General features: G+C 44.4%; 1 protein-coding gene across 4 annotated transcripts; it reads right to left on the bottom strand.

Moving 5' to 3' along the window:
- Window positions 1-821: 821 nt before the first annotated feature.
- On the bottom strand, window positions 822-4,995 carry LOC103635760 (kinesin-like protein KIN-10C). 4 transcript variants are annotated; one of them, XR_557609.4, is made up of 13 exons: window positions 4,567-4,984; window positions 4,176-4,341; window positions 3,879-4,079; window positions 3,621-3,795; window positions 3,321-3,526; window positions 2,941-3,242; window positions 2,776-2,861; window positions 2,349-2,578; window positions 2,220-2,266; window positions 1,603-1,703; window positions 1,451-1,519; window positions 1,302-1,340; window positions 822-1,190 (listed from the first exon to the last, which is right to left on the bottom strand). XR_557609.4 is itself a non-coding variant. In XM_008658137.4 (13 exons), the coding sequence occupies exons 1-13, from the start codon at window positions 4,746-4,748 to the stop codon at window positions 1,146-1,148; spliced, it is 1,770 nt and encodes a 589-aa protein (XP_008656359.1). In that variant the 5' UTR covers window positions 4,749-4,995; the 3' UTR covers window positions 822-1,145. The 4 variants fall into 4 exon arrangements, 3 of the variants coding, with proteins under 3 accessions (XP_008656359.1, XP_008656361.1, XP_008656360.1); XM_008658137.4 differs by having other exon boundaries at window positions 1,603-1,624; window positions 4,567-4,995; XM_008658139.4 differs by lacking the exon at window positions 2,220-2,266 and having other exon boundaries at window positions 1,603-1,624.
- Window positions 4,996-17,048: the final 12,053 nt, after the last annotated feature.

The raw sequence follows: 17,048 nt of genomic DNA, 5'->3' as shown, positions 1-17,048 counted from the left end.
TTGCGGTCGGGCACGGGCACCGGTACGATAGGACGAGTCGAGTCAGGCGGACGGTTGATCTTGCCGAGTTACGACGATCATTGGCTACTGGAGTCAAACGAACGTACTACATGAATTATTAGGACAATTATAAGCAACAGGTACGTGAATTACGGCGTGCTATGCGCCGACGCCTAAACGTCTCTTGTACTCTTCAACTCTTCATTAGACTAGACCGTAGTGGCAAGCTAGTGAAAATAACAAAGGCATATCAACATCATCACGAGGCACATTACACATTTGATTCAATGGAATTTTCCCGCTTTAAGAAAATATAAAGAAGGTTCAAATGAACATCACGGGGCCGGTATTCTCGGTGTGCCTTGGCTACTTAACAAGTTTAGCATCTAGATCAATGGATGAAAGTCTATGCTTAAAAGACGTCGACGGTTGGCACTTGGCAGTAGGCCGAAGAAAAGGATTGAAGTTTTGTTGCTGGTTCGTGTGCTAAACGATTGTGCCGACCTTTTCCACGTTTCTGCCGATGGTGGAATCGTATGGTTGCAGACTTGCAGGGAGATGGCCGTATTAATGAACTAATTATAACCTAGAAAAAACATCAAACTGCAAAAAAAAAAACATCTAGTTCAGTTGGTAGAGCGCAAGGCTCTTAACCTCATATCTTCATTTTTGCATTATTACAAATTGTCAGTTGGTTTCCTGCGAAGCATGTTATTCTTATCAAATGACAAATGAGCATAAGTGATGCTCTACTTCATATAAAACGTTCGAATAGCTCGTTCATAAAAACTCTGCCTGCGGAACATGTTGACATTATCAAATGATAAAAACTCTGCTTGTTATCATTATTCAAATGAGCAAAACTGATGCTCCACTTCATCATATAAAATGTTCGAATAGCTCGTTCCATAAAAACTCCCCTGGACGTAAAAGTAGCATCACAACTCCGATAGTTTACTTGTTCAACACTTCAACTGCAATTCTACACACAATCAAGGGAATCTAGTTGAAAGTAGCAGCAGGGCACTGCCTGAAGTCACCAACACAAACATTGAACTAACTTCTCCGTCAGCAACACAAGCCAGTCATTTAGCTGTTACACCTATGAATGTCTAGCGCCAATACATCATCATCCATTGAGGTCATCATTTGAAGATCCCAGTGGCCGTCTTCTTAAGGATGTCTCGGATCTAAAAGAAAAACGAACAAGAAAGCCGAAGACAATTACTAGTGTCAAGTGGTATATATAACTTTGGCCCGAGATGCATGCCCTTCGCCTTATCGGATAAAACAAAGATTACCTGCTTTGACGAGAGGCCGATGTTTCCCAAATCTTCAAGCTGGACAAGCAAATTGGATTAGAAGGCCATTTCAGACATTTGAATTCTTTTTCCTTTTTTTTCTTTTGGAAAAAAGATCTGGATCATTTTGCTTTCTGCAAATATCTTACAGTTTTGAATGGTTTTGGTGAGTCCTCCCGTAATTCCAGAATATATTCTGCTCTCCTCGCGCCAATTCCCTAACAAACAAGAGGGGAAGTTACTCAGAAAAAAGGCTGGAACAATAGTGATCGAAATGCTATTAAGATGAAAAGGATCGTACTTTCAGCTGCTGTAGCTCTTCCCTGCTCATAGGTAAAGGGAGATAAACATTAGAAATAAAGACTGGAAAAAACTGGATATTTTTTGTGACATAAGGTCAACCTAAGAACAGACAAGCCAATAGTCAGAGTTTTACAGACTATAACAATGAAGAATGACAGATGAAGTTTCATAATGTGATCCTCTCATACGAACTGACATCTAGGGAGCAAATTACTTGAACTAAAAACTAGGAAACTACATTAGCACCCCCACACCCACCTCCCAAAATGTCAGGTCATGTTTGCAATTGATCCTTAGTTAATTTGTGATGTTCACAAACCATAACTGATATGTCCATGTTTTTTTGTCACGGTTGAAGCTACACCACAAGCATACAAGATGCTAGAGAAGAAAGATTAGCCTAAAAGTTAGAGTGATGAACATGCCTTTTTAGATCAGGGGGTCTTTTTTACAATTTAGATCCACTGCATTTTTGCTTCCCTTGTGCTATTTTAGTCAGTTTTCAGCAATACGTACAGCATCATCCATTTTACGCATCAATCAAATAAAGCCAAGTTCAATAAAAATCTGGAACACTGGGGTGCCAACAAAAAAGTTTGTAGAATTCGCACTTACTTGTTTGCAACATTTAAAAGGTCAAGGTACTGCTGAACTAGAGCTTCCTAAAAAGTTCATAATGTCAATTGATAAATCTTAAAGTAGCAAACATCTTGTCTATAGAATGAGAAGGGGAACCATACAAACCTTTAGGTTAGACCCTAGTGCATTAAATCTCTCTAGTGGTGTTGCACCAGGAGTCTCCTCGACTATATTACGTTTTTCTATTGGAGTTTGGGGCTCCAATAAAACGGGGCAATTGCCATTATCAGGTATTTGCTGCTCTACAGGCACCATGTTTGAAGAAATTGGAGAAAGAGCTTTCCTGAGAGAAGCTTCATGTTTTTCATTGCATGGAGTAACTGAAGGAAGCACCACTGCATAAGACTTTAGACATCAGATTCACATGTGAAAACACAGGTAAAAAATCTCGAGACCTTTAGACATCAGATGCACACGTGAACACACTGGTGAAAAAATTTCAGAGGCTGTTCTGAGTAAATTTCAACCAACTTTTCATATTTTGAACCACTATTTCACACAGATATAATGCTCCTGAAGTTTCCTACAGTACCTTTCTTTGGTGTATTTACTTCTGTCTGCCTGTGCTCTCGTGGTATATTTTCAGTGGGAACATGGACTACTGGATCAAAAAGTATCCTGTGCAGGAGAAGATAAAGAAATAAGAACTATGTATGGTTCCATGTAATATATAAAGAGAATGATAAAAAATACTAACTTCTTGATTTTACCACCATCCTGATCCATTGCCTTAACTCTACAAGGAATTCTTGAAGATGTTGGTTGCTTCATATGGCTCACAGACAATGGAGTCTTGCTGGCAATTGGGGAGAAAAGACCATCCATTCTTTGGATGCTCTTTGTTTTCCCCTTTGATTCCAACCATGCTCGTAATTTGGCTTCCATGTCGATCTTAAGTTTGGGAGTTTCTTGTTTGCTTGAACTGGTGAAATTCTCAATATGGCATGAACGAGCCGCCAGACTTACTGTGTTGGCCGACTCCTGGTATTCTGCAGGATTCTGAAACAACAACAAAAAACAATTAGCCAAGTTATGCAAGATGAGACATCCATAAGAAAAAAGTTTGAGAAAAATCACCAGGCAAGCTATCATCACAGTGCGGCAACCGCCTCCTAGAGAATCTCTAAGTAACCGAGTCAGTTTACTCTGTCTATATGGTATCCGATGCTCATTCTTATTTAGAGCTGAAATGACATTGGACAACGCAAACAATGACTGGTTGATCTTGGAGCTTTCTTGAAGGCGTATGCCCTCATTCAAAGTCCTTTTGTTGTCCTCGCTACCTAGAAACAACAATCAAGCACAATATGAGTTTTAAGTAGAGGGATACAGCTTAAGCATGTGTGGTTCAAAATTCGGACTCCCAAAGAGATGTACCAGCTAAATCAATGAGATTAAGCTTCCCTTTCACCACATCAGTGCTGCTGACCCTGAGTGAGAGCACAGCGTGGCTCCGACTAGAAACATCGTTCAGTCCAGTGTGGGCAACTTTTCTCCTCTGCACGCCTATGGAATAGAGCTCCTGGAATTCCTCCATGGATCGCACAGGGACCTTCAGCCATCAAAGGGAAACAGTAAGCAGCCGATTGAATTCCAACGAAGACATTCAGTAATCACCAGGCAGCATCACATTACCCAGCTTAAGCCTTTCAGCTGCATGTTACCATCTTTGTCATCCAAGGCCATGATCTCCTTCGCTTTAGGCTCCAGCAGGTCATAGCACCGCTCCATGTACACCTCATAGTACGAGATCTCAACAGAGCACCATGTGCCAGTGCAGAGTGCTAGGATGGTCGAAGCTGCCAAGGGGATTAGCCCTGGAAAATCCTCTGTGCCCTGTCCAGCAGCCACTCAGATGTGTTTCAGTGAAAGGTTGTTTTGCCAAAAGTGACATTTCGTCAAACATATTGCAGTCAAGATAATAGTGGGCACCTGCATTGTGTAGGTCTTGCCGCTGCCGGTTGCCCCATAGGCAAAGACCGTCGCGTTGATCCCCTCGAAGATGCTTGGGATCACTGCACGAACCTCCTGGTCAAATATCTGGCTGACGCTGTCCTCTTGACGGAAGAACGCATCCAGTTTGTACTGTTCACTCCGACTGCATAAATGCACCAGTACACCAAGGTAAACAAGGAAACGCCATCAAACATGAGAGACGACCCTTCACTGTGTTAGCTAGGAGTATCAATTTTCCGTGCAAGCAGTTCACCAATTCCTGGTAGGTTAAATGGAGCTACTAATCGTGGTGATTTGCAATTAGCGCAGGAACAGGTACGAGCGCTCCAGATCGTGCGCAGGTACGCTGAGGAGCCGATTAGCGTACCTTGTGTGCTGGTCCTTGAGCTGGACGGTGACCCCACCGCCGGGGTGGCAGCCGAGGAGGGAGACGCAAGGCGCTGTCGCTGAGGCGGCCTCCGACGACAGGAACGGGCGCACACGCAGCACGACGCGCACCGGCTGCGAAAGGTGCGCGGAAGAACGGGCGGGTGTGGAGGCGGCCGCCATCGGGGCGAGGATCACGCGGTCAGCGCCGGACGCCGGGGATGGGGAACGAGAGGGTGTTCGGATTTTGGGTTTGGTCGCAACAAGACGAGTGGCCGAGCTTGGGTGTGCCGGCGTGGGGAACTGGGGAAGATGGTATCGTTGGGGCGGCGGAGGACGTTCGAATTTTGAACACGGCAGGCGGGCAGGCGGTATGAGGTGGATAGGCAGGGCCGTCAGCCCGTCACCTCGGATTCGGCTGCCATTTGAAAGTCCTGAGTCCAGACATTAGTATGCATCTGTCCAAAAATAGAGGTACCTTTTAATTTTCAAAGGACTAATCTCTACTACTCCTTAAGAGTGTAAGGAGGGCATCCACATTTGCTTCACCACGGCTCCGCCCTCACCCTCGCGCTCCCTCACCCGCCAATCTCGCGAGCGAGCCGCGCCCGCCCCATTCCCACAGCCCGCAGCCCGCAGCCCGCAGCCATCACCAGCGCGGTCCAAGCCCGGAGATCCGCACTCCCTCGCCACGCCTCCGAGCTCTACTGCCTCGGGCCACCGGCGCCAATCGGACCTAACCACGCCTAGATGGAGTCGTCGCCGCCCCGAGCTCCGCCCAGGTCACGCGCTCGCCTGTCAGGACGACTGGACGAGCTCCTCCCCAGCGTCGGTGGTCGGCACTGGCAGTCGAGCTCCTTCCGCGGAGGCGTGGATCCCCCGCTAATCTCGCCGCGCACGCCCTCCCTCACGTCTACAGTTAGCGTGCCTCCGTGGCGCCGCCTCCCCCGTGCCTGCCCCCGCCTCCGCTCAATCCACCCCTCCCCGCACTCGCGCATGGAACCACCCAGCCTCCACCCCCGTCCACCTTGGCCCCGGCACCGTAGGAGGATCTGCGCCTCTCCTCGCCCGCGTGCACCCCCACCGCCTCCTCCTACACCTTCTCCGCCATCAGCATCATCGTCTTCGTCCTCAGCCCTCCCTGCACACTGCAACCGCCTCCTGACGATGCTCGCGTGGGATGGTGACGGTGATGCGACGCTCCGTGGCTTGTGCCCCCACCGCCGCCTCCATCACCTTCTCCGCCATCGGCATCTCTGTCCTTGGTGCGGCAAGGTGAGTCAGCAAACGACTCCACATCATGTCTCTTGGTCTTCTATTCATTTCGCCGAGAGGTGAGAGAACTGCTTCGCACCTACGTTACTGCTGAAGATCCAGCCAGCACACACAGACACCATCGGCGAAGAAGAGGCCGGAGAGAGGATGATACTGGCCGTGCTCTTCGCCAACTCCGATGGAAACACCAAGAGGATGGTTCGTCTGAGTTAGGGGAGAAGACGTGTCGCAGCCGCCTCAAGTAAATTAGTGGTCGGTCTCCCTTGCCATGGAGACGTGAAAGCATTAGCGGTCGGCACCAGCCTTCTTGGCTAGCTAATCTTCATCGTACCCATCAGTTTTTTGAGAAATTTTTCTTGCATATATATAATTGTTGTTGCTTGGTTTGTGGGGGCAAGAATTGTAAGCACAACCCTGAAATACATATACAAGCTAGGAGCTTTATACCGGCAGAGAAAAGGATGTGATCATGCAATATAATGGCAAATCTGATGGTTTTTATTAGAGTGGGTGTTTCTTTAGTAGCTTGAACTTGGTTACAGCTGTAGCAAATCTGACGGGCACCAAGTTTGACTTCTTGGCCTACTCGTCGGCGCTCAAGCATTTGGTACTTGGGCAGGTACTTGGTCAGGTCTACTTATTATACAGTTCTTTCTTGTTCAAGTATCCTTATCTTCATGGTGGCAACATGATTATTCTGGTCACCATGGAAAACTACTCTTTACATATTTGGATACGGACAGACAAGCAGAGAAACACCAGTTGGTCAAGATGTTAGCTGGTTTCCAGCTCGGTGTGATCAGGTCACTTGCACTCTCTATTGCATCTTCAGTTGCTATTGTCATCTGCAACAAAGCTCTCATCTGCACGCTTGGTTTTCTGTTCGGTTAGTACAACATACTTTGTTTTTCCCATGCATCAGTGCACCTTGAATAACAAAGCATCAAGTATAGCTGCTCAGAGCAGGATGTTGACTTGTCTTGTGTATGAACCTATGTAGCTACAACATTAACAAGCTGACATCTGATGGTGGCCTTCTGCACCCTTCATGTGGGATGTGACATAGCGCTTGCATTTTTTTAGCCCAAGATGGTTGATGGACAAACAATGATACTCTTTGGGTTGCTGAATAGCACGTCAATTAGCCTTCTCAACCTGAGTTTCGGATTCAACTACTGGATTCTACCAGGTAAGCTCGTTTAAGTACTATCTTGATCTGGTCCTCTCTTTTTGATAACAATCCTTATTCAGGTAAGCATATCTGTTCATTCCATTTTTTGTTTATGTTCTTCATCAGTTTCATTGTCAGTAACTAATTATTTAGCTACTCCATTATAAAGTTTGTAAAGTAGAGTTGTAGCAATTTCAAGTAATCTAGAATGGAGTGTTCCGTTTTGTTTCCTGTTAAGTGGTTATGATGTCTGATTTGTTTTCTCCTCTGTACCTTGGGAAAGAATACCCACCACATTGTCAAACTTTATTATCCCTAGCATATGTGCAACTTTTAAATAGTTGTAATGCCTCTCTTTGAAGATATCGTAACTTATCCTTTGGTACAAAACTTACTCTATTGCATAAAGAGTGGCTTTTAATTATTTATTTATTTGATGTTGTAGTACCACATCTTCACAAATATGCACTAAATATTCGACGACCATAGTTATTATTCAACAAGCATAGTTATTTTATTGTCTGAAGATCATGTATATGGTGACAAACACAATTCTCATCAGCTTTTGGACCTCTGTACAAGTTCACAAATGCCCGAGCCAGAACCAAATCTTTTGCGTCCCCACCCCTCAATAACTCACACTAAACACTATCATGTTCTGAATTCTTAAAGCCCATCTTCTGGTTATGAAGTCACAGCTAAACCTAAAATGAGTGACAATCTGTTATCAGAAAATTGCATTTGAGCAAAAATCATAAGGCGTCCCCTTCTACTTGTTGTCGACATCAACCAACCTGCTGGTGTTTCCATCTAGCGACAAGCAGAGTCTATCAGACCCTGCATTCTAGAAATCAGCCGAAGAGAACACCGACACTGGATGATGTGTTCCCTTACCTAACTGTCACATGAGAATCTTATTACCGATTTAATGTCCTTAAAATGTATTCCTTTGCTTATGTATTATGTCTGGAATTGGAAATACTCATTTTTTGTTCATATAAACCTCTGCAACAAAGAGCGTTAAGTCATTAGGTCCTTTGTGACTCTTCCCCACTCTTCTGTAAGTGTTTGCCAATGTCAGCTTCTTTGTTTCCTGTAAATCAATTAGTTATTTAAATGTTGAGTGCATATGGTATTTTTATAGATGCTCCTGCTACTAATTTGTATTTTTTTATTACAGTTCCACATGTTTGCATGTATACACATATTTAATGAGAGACATACTTTAGGGATGCATATATTTCAAGGTGTAATTTTCCACACCCTGCTCTTTCTGATTATGCTGTATAAGAGCACGACACGCTAAAAATTGTCAATCTTTATACTACACAATAACACATTTCTATACAACTCTGATCTGCACATGTTGATTTGTTTCTTTTTAAGAATACTAAATTATTGTTCTATTTCTTGCTTTGTTATTACAAATTGAAAGTGTTATGTATTTTTTGCCTAACTTTATATTTTTCTCTGTTGTACGCCTATACCGGTATAATGTTCACATTGTTTAGCTTTTCTTCAGTATTTAAGGATTTTTTAGACTAAAAGCAAAATATTTGCTTTCTTTGCCGGATTATCCTTAAACCCATGCCTTAATATACAGAAGCATTCCAGATTTTTACTGCGAACAACTGGTGCAGAGAAAAAGGAGACACTAAGAGGTGACCAAGCTGGTGGACTCCATGATAACATCTGAATTTGTGCTTCTCGGTCAAACGCCTTCATCCCACGTACTGCATGTGCTTGGTACTGCAGCTTCCCATAGGTACTAGGTGTTCGTTCGTAATTATCAGTTCTGCTACACTATTCTTAACATCCTATGATAATTATCGACAATATAAATAAATATTACTATTCAAGTTCAGCTAGCAAAACCAGGGCGACAATAACCACATATTTTATTCTGCCATGCAAATACAAGATGGTGCACCACATGGTTTCATGCAATCTCAGTTTCAACATGTAAGCTGTTCCAAGAACAACAAAAAAAACTTTGAGGTGTGTCTTTTCCATGGTCTTCGTATGCGATTAGTTAGCATAACATATCAAAAATGTATATTCTATTGTTGTTGTACATTTATTCCATGGCATACATTTTCGTATGTGTATTAACAATTGCATATGCATTTGGCAGGATGACTTAATAAGGACATGTCATAGGGAAATACTATTTCTTCAACTTTTCTTTCTGTTGACTTCTTTTGTGCGAATGGGGATTGTTGACTGAGTAGTTAATATCATATATAAGTTACTCCATGACTTATTAGCAAACTCACATTTGAAATACATGGGTTATCATTTTGTTGAGAGAAACAGTAACAAGTATGGGGTTTCTCATACATCTTTGCAAAGGCGATCCGCAAAGTATGGGGTTTCTCAACTGCCTTGATTGTGTCTACAGTTTTCACAACCTCAACATATGTCACTACTTGCTTTATCATTTTCAAAGATTTTCACCCTACTTCACATATTGTTGCATTGTCAGCCAATCTATGAAACTAGAACAAAATTAAATGGCAATGTGCATTAGTATGAAGCCTGATTGCCAGGGAGCTGGCGCACGCTTGAAGATTAATCCTAATTCCCATCCATGTCTGTCCTGTCCAGAACCGAGTTGGTCTCAGTCAGGTAGATGTTCACGCAATGTACCTATGTGTAGCATTCTAGCGGATGACCAAGCAAGACTAAAGGTGCATGTAATGTATATAGGCATGTCTTGGGGTAGAAACCAAGATGAAATGGGACTGGTGTTATTCCTTGTTTTACGATGTTAGAAGATGGAACACGGAGCTGTGGAAGTAATATGCTACAACCCGATCTGTTCCCTGCACTTGCAAGCCAGTGGATGAATGGAGTGCGTGCTGCTTAAGCTGACCTGGATACTAGCTACCATCCAACTGCACAAATATAATGCCATGTTTAAATGCAGGACGCTAATGGTAGCATCCCTTTCTTATGGGGTGTCGACTCCGAGAACCATCTTGTGTTCTCTGACGATGTTGTGATCCTGAAGACAGGCTGCGAAAACTTGTACGCATCATTCTCCAAAGGTAACTACTAAAACAGAACACCATTTTCTTATGCATCACCGTAGCAACGCACGGGCATATACCTAGTTTATTTACTAAAACGTTACAATTCTGCCGAGGGGGTGTGAAGGAGTCAATGGTGGAGCTTTTTGGAACCGTAATATCACCAAAATTGGGCTTCTGAAAATAGATATCCCAAACAACGCAATTGTAATTCTAGTATTATAACTCGTTGAACTTTGGATTTTTGGTATCTGAGTCAGATTTAGCCGGCGCTCAACTTGTTGTTACGGCAGTCCGTTTCTTAGAACGGATCCACGACCGACTGTCTGCGCCGCGCCTGTCTGCGCCGCGCCTCGCCTTCCTCTCCCTCTCTCTATCCTCTCCCTCCCGGCGCTCGTCGAACTCGTCTGCGCTGCTCCTCCCTGGTGCTCCCCGGCGGTCTTCCACGACGCTCGTTTGCGCTGCTCCTCCCTGGCTCCTCCCCGACGAGCTCCCTCCCCGACGGTCTTCTCTGCCCTGCTCTCTCCCTCCAGGCGCTCCTCGGAGAGCGCTCCTCCTCGGACAGCGCGCCTCTCCCTGGTGCTCGGCGACGCGCCTCAGGTACATGGTCGTCGGCCCTCCCCTCCTCTTCTCGGCCCTCCTACTGTCCCTGGTGCTCGGATCTCATTGTCCACTTAGCTGCTATTTCATTATGCCAATCTAATAGCAAAACATAAGGCTTTCAATTGCTGAAGTAAAATAGAAAATATGTAGACATCACGTTTAATCTATCACTCTCAGGCAGGTACTGCAATGGAGACTCTCGACAGCAATGGAGATGTTAAGCACAATGCGACAGATGCAAATTGGTTTGTCACCATTGAATATGTTGAACACTTGTTGATTGAGGCACCAGCCGCGCCTGAGGATATCAGTGCACCCTCTCCCATTAATGATGTAGAGCAGGGTCATTCGGTAGCGGATTCGTCAACTCAAGGAAATGATTTTGAGGGAATTTTACCGGATTTGCGATGGCAAGAAGAGGGACCTCAGCATGTACCCAATGAGAGTGTTATGTACCACAAACTTGGATTAGCTGCCGAGGATGAACGAGAAAATAAAGAGAGAGAGGATGCTTGCAATCGTAGAGTTGGTGGAAATAATATAGATCAACTTGGTGGCGATGGTTCCGCAGCTTTGCCTTGTGTTGATTTTTTGCAACAGGAGACCAGAGTTGTCTATGACTCTAATGATCCAGTGATGGAGGTTGGCAACTTGTATGCATCTATGACTGAATTTAGGCTGGCAATGAGACAATATGCCATAGACAAAGTGAAAGTCGCCTAGAGGGGGGTGAATAGGGCGAATCTGAAATTTATAAACTTAAGCACAACTACAAGCTGGGTTAGCGTTAGAAATATGAACGAGTCCGAGAGAGAGGGCGAAAAACAAATCGTGAGCAAATAAAGAGCGAGACACGATGATTTGTTTTACCGAGGTTCGGTTCTTGCAAACCTACTCCCCGTTGAGGTGGTCACAAAGACCGGGTCTCTTTCAACCCTTTCTCTCTCTCAAACGGTCATTTAGACCGAGTAAGCTTCTCTTCTCAATCAAACGGGACACAAAGTCCCCGCAAGGACCACCACACAATTGGTGTCTCTTGTCTTGGTTACAATTGAGTTGATCACAAGAAAGAATGAGAAAAAGAAGCAATCCAAGCGCAAGAGCTCAAATGAACACAAGTCACTCTCTCTCTAGTCACTAATTGATTGGGAATGATCTATGGACTTGGGAGAGGATTTGATCTCTTTGGTGTGTCTTGTATTGAATGCTATAGCTCTTGTAAGGTGTTGGAAGTCAGAAAACTTCGATGCAATGAATGGAGGGTGGTTGGGGGTATTTATAGCCCCAACCACCAAACTAGCCGTTTGGTGAAGGCTGCTGTCGTATGGCGCACCGGACAGTCCGGTGCGCCACCGGACACTGTCCGGTGCGCCTACCATGTCACCAAACCGTTGGATTCCGATCGTTGGAGCTTCTGTCTTCTGGGCCACCGGACAGTCCGGTGGTGCACCGGATAGGCACTGTTCACTGTCCGGTGCGCCTTCTGCCTCTGCTCTGACTCTGGTGCACACTGTAGCGCATTTAATGCCTTCTGCAGACGACCGTTGGCGCGAAGTAGCCGTTGCTCCGCTAGCACACCGGACAGTCCGGTGAGCCACCGGACAGTCCGGTGAGCCACCGGACAGTCCGGTGAATTATAGCGGAGTGGCTTCCCAGAATTCCCGAAGGTGAGCAGTTCGGAGTTGGAGTCCCTAGTGCACCGGACAGTCCGATGCGCCAGACCAGGGCACACTTCGGCTGACTTTAGCTCTCAATATTTGAATCCTTTTCCGGTCTTTTTATTGGTTTGTTGTGAACCTTTGACACCTGTAGAACTCATAATCTAGAGCAAACTAGTTAGTCCAATTATTTGTGTTGGGCAATTCAACCACCAAAATCAATTAGGAAAAGGTGTAAGCCTATTTCCCTTTCAATCTCCCTCTTTTTGGTGATTGATGCCAACACAAACCAAAGCAAATATAGAAGTGCATAATTGAACTAGTTTGCATAATGTAAGTGCAAAGGATACTAAGAATTGAACCAATAAATTCTCATAAGATGCGCATGGATTGATTTCTTTATTTTTAACATTTTGGGCCATGCTTGCACCACATGTTTTGTTTTTGCAAATTCTTTTGTAAATTCTTTTCAAAGTCCTTTTGCAAATAGTCAAAGGTAAATGAATAAGATTTTGAGAAGCATTTTCAAGATTTGAAATTTTCTCCCCCTGTTTCAAATGCTTTTTCCTTTGACTAAACAAAACTCCCCCTCAATTAAATCCTCCTCTTAGTGTTCAAGAGGGTTTTTTATATTAGTTTTGAAGAGGTTGTTTCAATTTGAAATTGTATCAAAATAAAGATATCGATTGAAAAATCACCAATTGAAAAATCTTTTCTTAACTCAAATTTTTGAAAATTGGTGGTGGTGCGGTCCTTTTGCTTTGGGCTAATACTTTCTCCCCCTTTGGCATAGATCGCCAAAAACGGATACTAGAGTGTGAAAGGGAAATAGGCTTACACATTTTCCCATATTGATTTTGGTGGTTGAATTGCCCAACTCAAATAATTGGACTAACTAGTTTGCTCTAGTCTATAAGTTTTACAGGTGCCAAAGGTTCACAATAAGCCAATAAAAAGACCAAGAAAGGGTTCAAACAAAGAGAGCAAAAGACAACCTAAAGGCACCCTGGTCTGGCGCACCGGACTATCCGGTGTGCCACCGGACAGTGTCCAGTGCACCATGGAACTCGAAGCTGAACTTACCACCTTCGGGAAGATGGGAGGCCGCTCCGCTATAATTCACCGGACTGTCTGGTGTGCCAACGGAGCAACGACTACTTCGCGCGCAACGGTCGACTGCAACGCATTTAATGCGCGCCTGCGCGCGCAGAGGACAGAGCACGCGCAGGAGGCGCACCGGACAGTCTACAGGACCTGTCCGGTGCACCACCGGACATCCCAGAGGACGCACCAGTCAGAACCCAACGGCTGGCTGACGTGGCTGGCGCACCGGACAGTGTCCGGTGGCGCACCGGACTGTCCGGTGCGCCATGCGACAGCAACCTTCCAACGACCACTTTTGGTGGTTGGGGCTATAAATACCCCAACCACCCCACATTCAATGGCATCCAAGTTTTCCACCTTCAACACATTACAAGAGATATAGCATTCAACTCTAGACACAACCAAAGAGATCAAATCCTCTCCCAAGTCCGGAATCACTCCAAATCAAATAGTGACTAGAGAGAGCGACAGTTGTGTTCATTTGAGCTCTTGCACTTGGATTGCTTCTTTTCTTTCTCATTCTTCTTGTGACCAACTCAATTGTAACCGAGGCAAGAGACACCAATTGTGTGGTGGTCCTTGCGGGAACTTTGTGTTCCGTTTGATTGAGAAGAGAAGCTCACTCGGTCTAAGTGACCGTTTGAGAGAGGGAAAGGGTTGAAAGAGACTCGGTCTTTGTGACCACCTCAACGGGGAGTAGGTTTGTAAGAACCGAACCTCGGTAAAACAAATCCTTGTGTCTCACGCTTTATTTGCTCACGATTTGTTTTTCGCCCTCTCTCTCGGACTCGTTTATATTTCTAACGCTAACCCGGCTTGTAGTTGTGCTTAAGTTCATAAATTTCAGATTCGCCCTATTCACCACCCCCCCTCTAGGCGACTTTCAGAGTGAAATATAAGCCCTTTTTACTTTCTCTCCCTATGGTAAATAACATATGAGTGAAGATTATACCAAAGTTGGAGAGTTGCTCGGAGTGACGACGAAGGATGAGTAATTTGATGGAGTGGAGTGGAAGCCTTTGTCTTCGCCGAAGACTCCAATTCCCTTTCAATCTATGACTTGGTTTGAAATACACTTGAAAACACATTAGTCATAGCATATAAAAGAGATATGATCAAAGGTATATTAATGAGCTATGTGTGCAAGACATCAAAAGAAATTCCGAGAATCAAGAATATTTAGCTCATGCCTAAGTTTGTTAAATGTTTGTTCATCTAGTGGCTTGGTAAAGATATCGGCTAATTGTTCTTTGGTGTTAATATATGCAATCTCGATATCCCCCTTTTGTTGGTGATCCCTTAGAAAATGATACCGAATGGCTATGTGTTTAGTGCGACTATGTTCAACGGGATTATCCGCCATGCGGATTGCACTCTCATTATCACATAGAAGAGGAACTTTGGTTAATTTGTAACCATAGTCCCTAAGGGTTTGCCTCATCCAAAGCAATTGCGCGCAACAATGGCCTGCGGCAATATACTCGGCTTTGGCGGTAGAAAGAGCTACAGAATTTTGCTTCTTTGAAGCCCAAGACACTAGAGACCTTCCAAAGAACTGGCAAGTCCCCGATGTACTCTTTCTATTAATTTTACACCCCGCCCAATCAGCATCCGAATAACCAATTAAATCAAATGTGGATCCCCTAGGATACCAAAGCCCAAACTTAGGAGTATAAACTAAATATCTCAAGATTCGTTTTATGACCCTAAGGTGAGCTTCCTTAGGATCGGCTTGGAATCTTGCACACATGCATACGGAAAGCATTATATCCGGTCGTGAAGCACATAAATAGAGTAAAGATCCTATCATCGACCGGTATACCTTTTGATCTACGGATTTACCTCCCGTGTCGAGGTCGAGATGCCCATTGGTTCCCATGGGTGTCTTGATGGGCTTGGCATCCTTCATCCCAAACTTGTTTAGAATGTCTTGAATATACTTCGTTTGGCTAATGAAGGTGCCCTCTTGAAGTTGCTTCACTTGAAATCCCAAGAAGTACTTCAACTCCCCCATCATAGACATCTCGAATTTTTGTGTCATGATCCTACTGAATTCCTCACATGTAGATTCGTTAGTAGACCCAAATATAATATCATCAACATAAATTTGGCATACAAACAAATCATTTGCAAGTGTTTTAGTAAATAAAGTAGGATCGGCCTTCCCGACTTTGAAGGCATTAGTGATAAGAAAATCTCTTAGGCATTCATACCATGCTCTTGGGGCTTGCTTGAGCCCATAAAGCGCCTTAGAGAGTTTATATACGTGGTTAGGATACTCACTATCTTCAAAGCCGGGAGGTTGCTCAACATAGACCTCTTCCTTGATTGGTCCATTGAGGAAGGCACTTTTCACGTCCATTTGATAAAGCTTAAAGCCATGGTAAGTAGCATAGGCAAGTAAAATGCGAATTGACTCAAGCCTAGCTACGGGTGCATAGGTTTCACCGAAATCCAAACCTTCGACTTGTGAATACCCCTTGGCCACAAGTCGGGCTTTGTTCCTTATCACCACACCATGCTCATCTTGCTTGTTGCGGAAGACCCACTTGGTTCCTACAACATTTTGGTTAGGACGTCGAACTAAATGCCATACCTCATTCCTTGTGAAATTGTTGAGCTCCTCTTGCATCACCATCACCCAATCCGAATCTTGAAGTGCTTCCTCTATCCTGTGCGGCTCAATAGAGGAAACAAAAGAATAATGTTCACAAAAATGAGCAACACGAGATCGAGTAGTTACCCCCTTTTGAATGTCGCCGAGGATGGTGTTCACGAGGTGATCTCATTGAATTGCTTGGTGGACTCTTGGGTGTGGCGGCCTTGGAACTTGTTCATCTTCCTCATCTTGATCATTGGCATCTCCCCCTTGATCATTGCTCTCCTCTTGAGGTGGCTCAACTTCTTGATCTTCTCCTTCATCATTTTGAGCCTCATCCTCATCTTGAGTTGGTGGAGATGCTTGCATGGAGGAAGATGGTTGATCTTGTGCTTGTGGAGGCTCTTCGGATTCCTTAGGACACACGTCCCCAATGGATATGTTCCTTAGCGCGACGCACGGAGCCTCTTCATCGTCTAGCTCATCAAGATCAACTTGCTCTACTTGAGAGCCGTTAGTCTCATCAAACACAATGTCACAAGAAACTTCAACTAGTCTAGAGGACTTGTTAAAGACTCTATATGCCCTTGTGTTTGAATCATATCCTAGTAAAAAGCCTTCTACGGCCTTAGGAGCAAATTTGGATTTTTTACCTCTTTTAACAAGAATAAAACATTTGCTACCAAAGACTCTAAAATATGAAACATTGGGCTTTTTACCGGTTAGGAGTTTGAAAGTTCCCTTTGCCCGGGAACAGGATCTGGATGTCGCCTAGAGGGGGGGTGAATAGGCGAATAAAAAATTATCACTTTAAAACTTTAGTTCTTACTCTACTCAAAGACCAGATCGCAGTGGAATGAAAGATCCTTCGAGTAGGTTGCAGCGGAATAGAAGATCCTGTCTCAAAATGCCCTGCACTTCAAATATAACTTGTACCACAGATAAGTGTTGAAGTGCAGATATAAAAAGTGAGTAAGACAGAGAGTCAGCACACAATACAGAGCGAAGCACAGACGCAGGAATTTATCCCGAGGTTCGGCC

The sequence above is a fragment of the Zea mays genome, chromosome 8, assembly GCF_902167145.1.
Source record: "Zea mays cultivar B73 chromosome 8, Zm-B73-REFERENCE-NAM-5.0, whole genome shotgun sequence".
NCBI classification, from domain to species: Eukaryota; Viridiplantae; Streptophyta; class Magnoliopsida; order Poales; family Poaceae; genus Zea; species Zea mays.
Note: the sequence above shows the minus strand (reverse complement) of the source record. Positions and strands in the feature narration are given on the sequence as shown.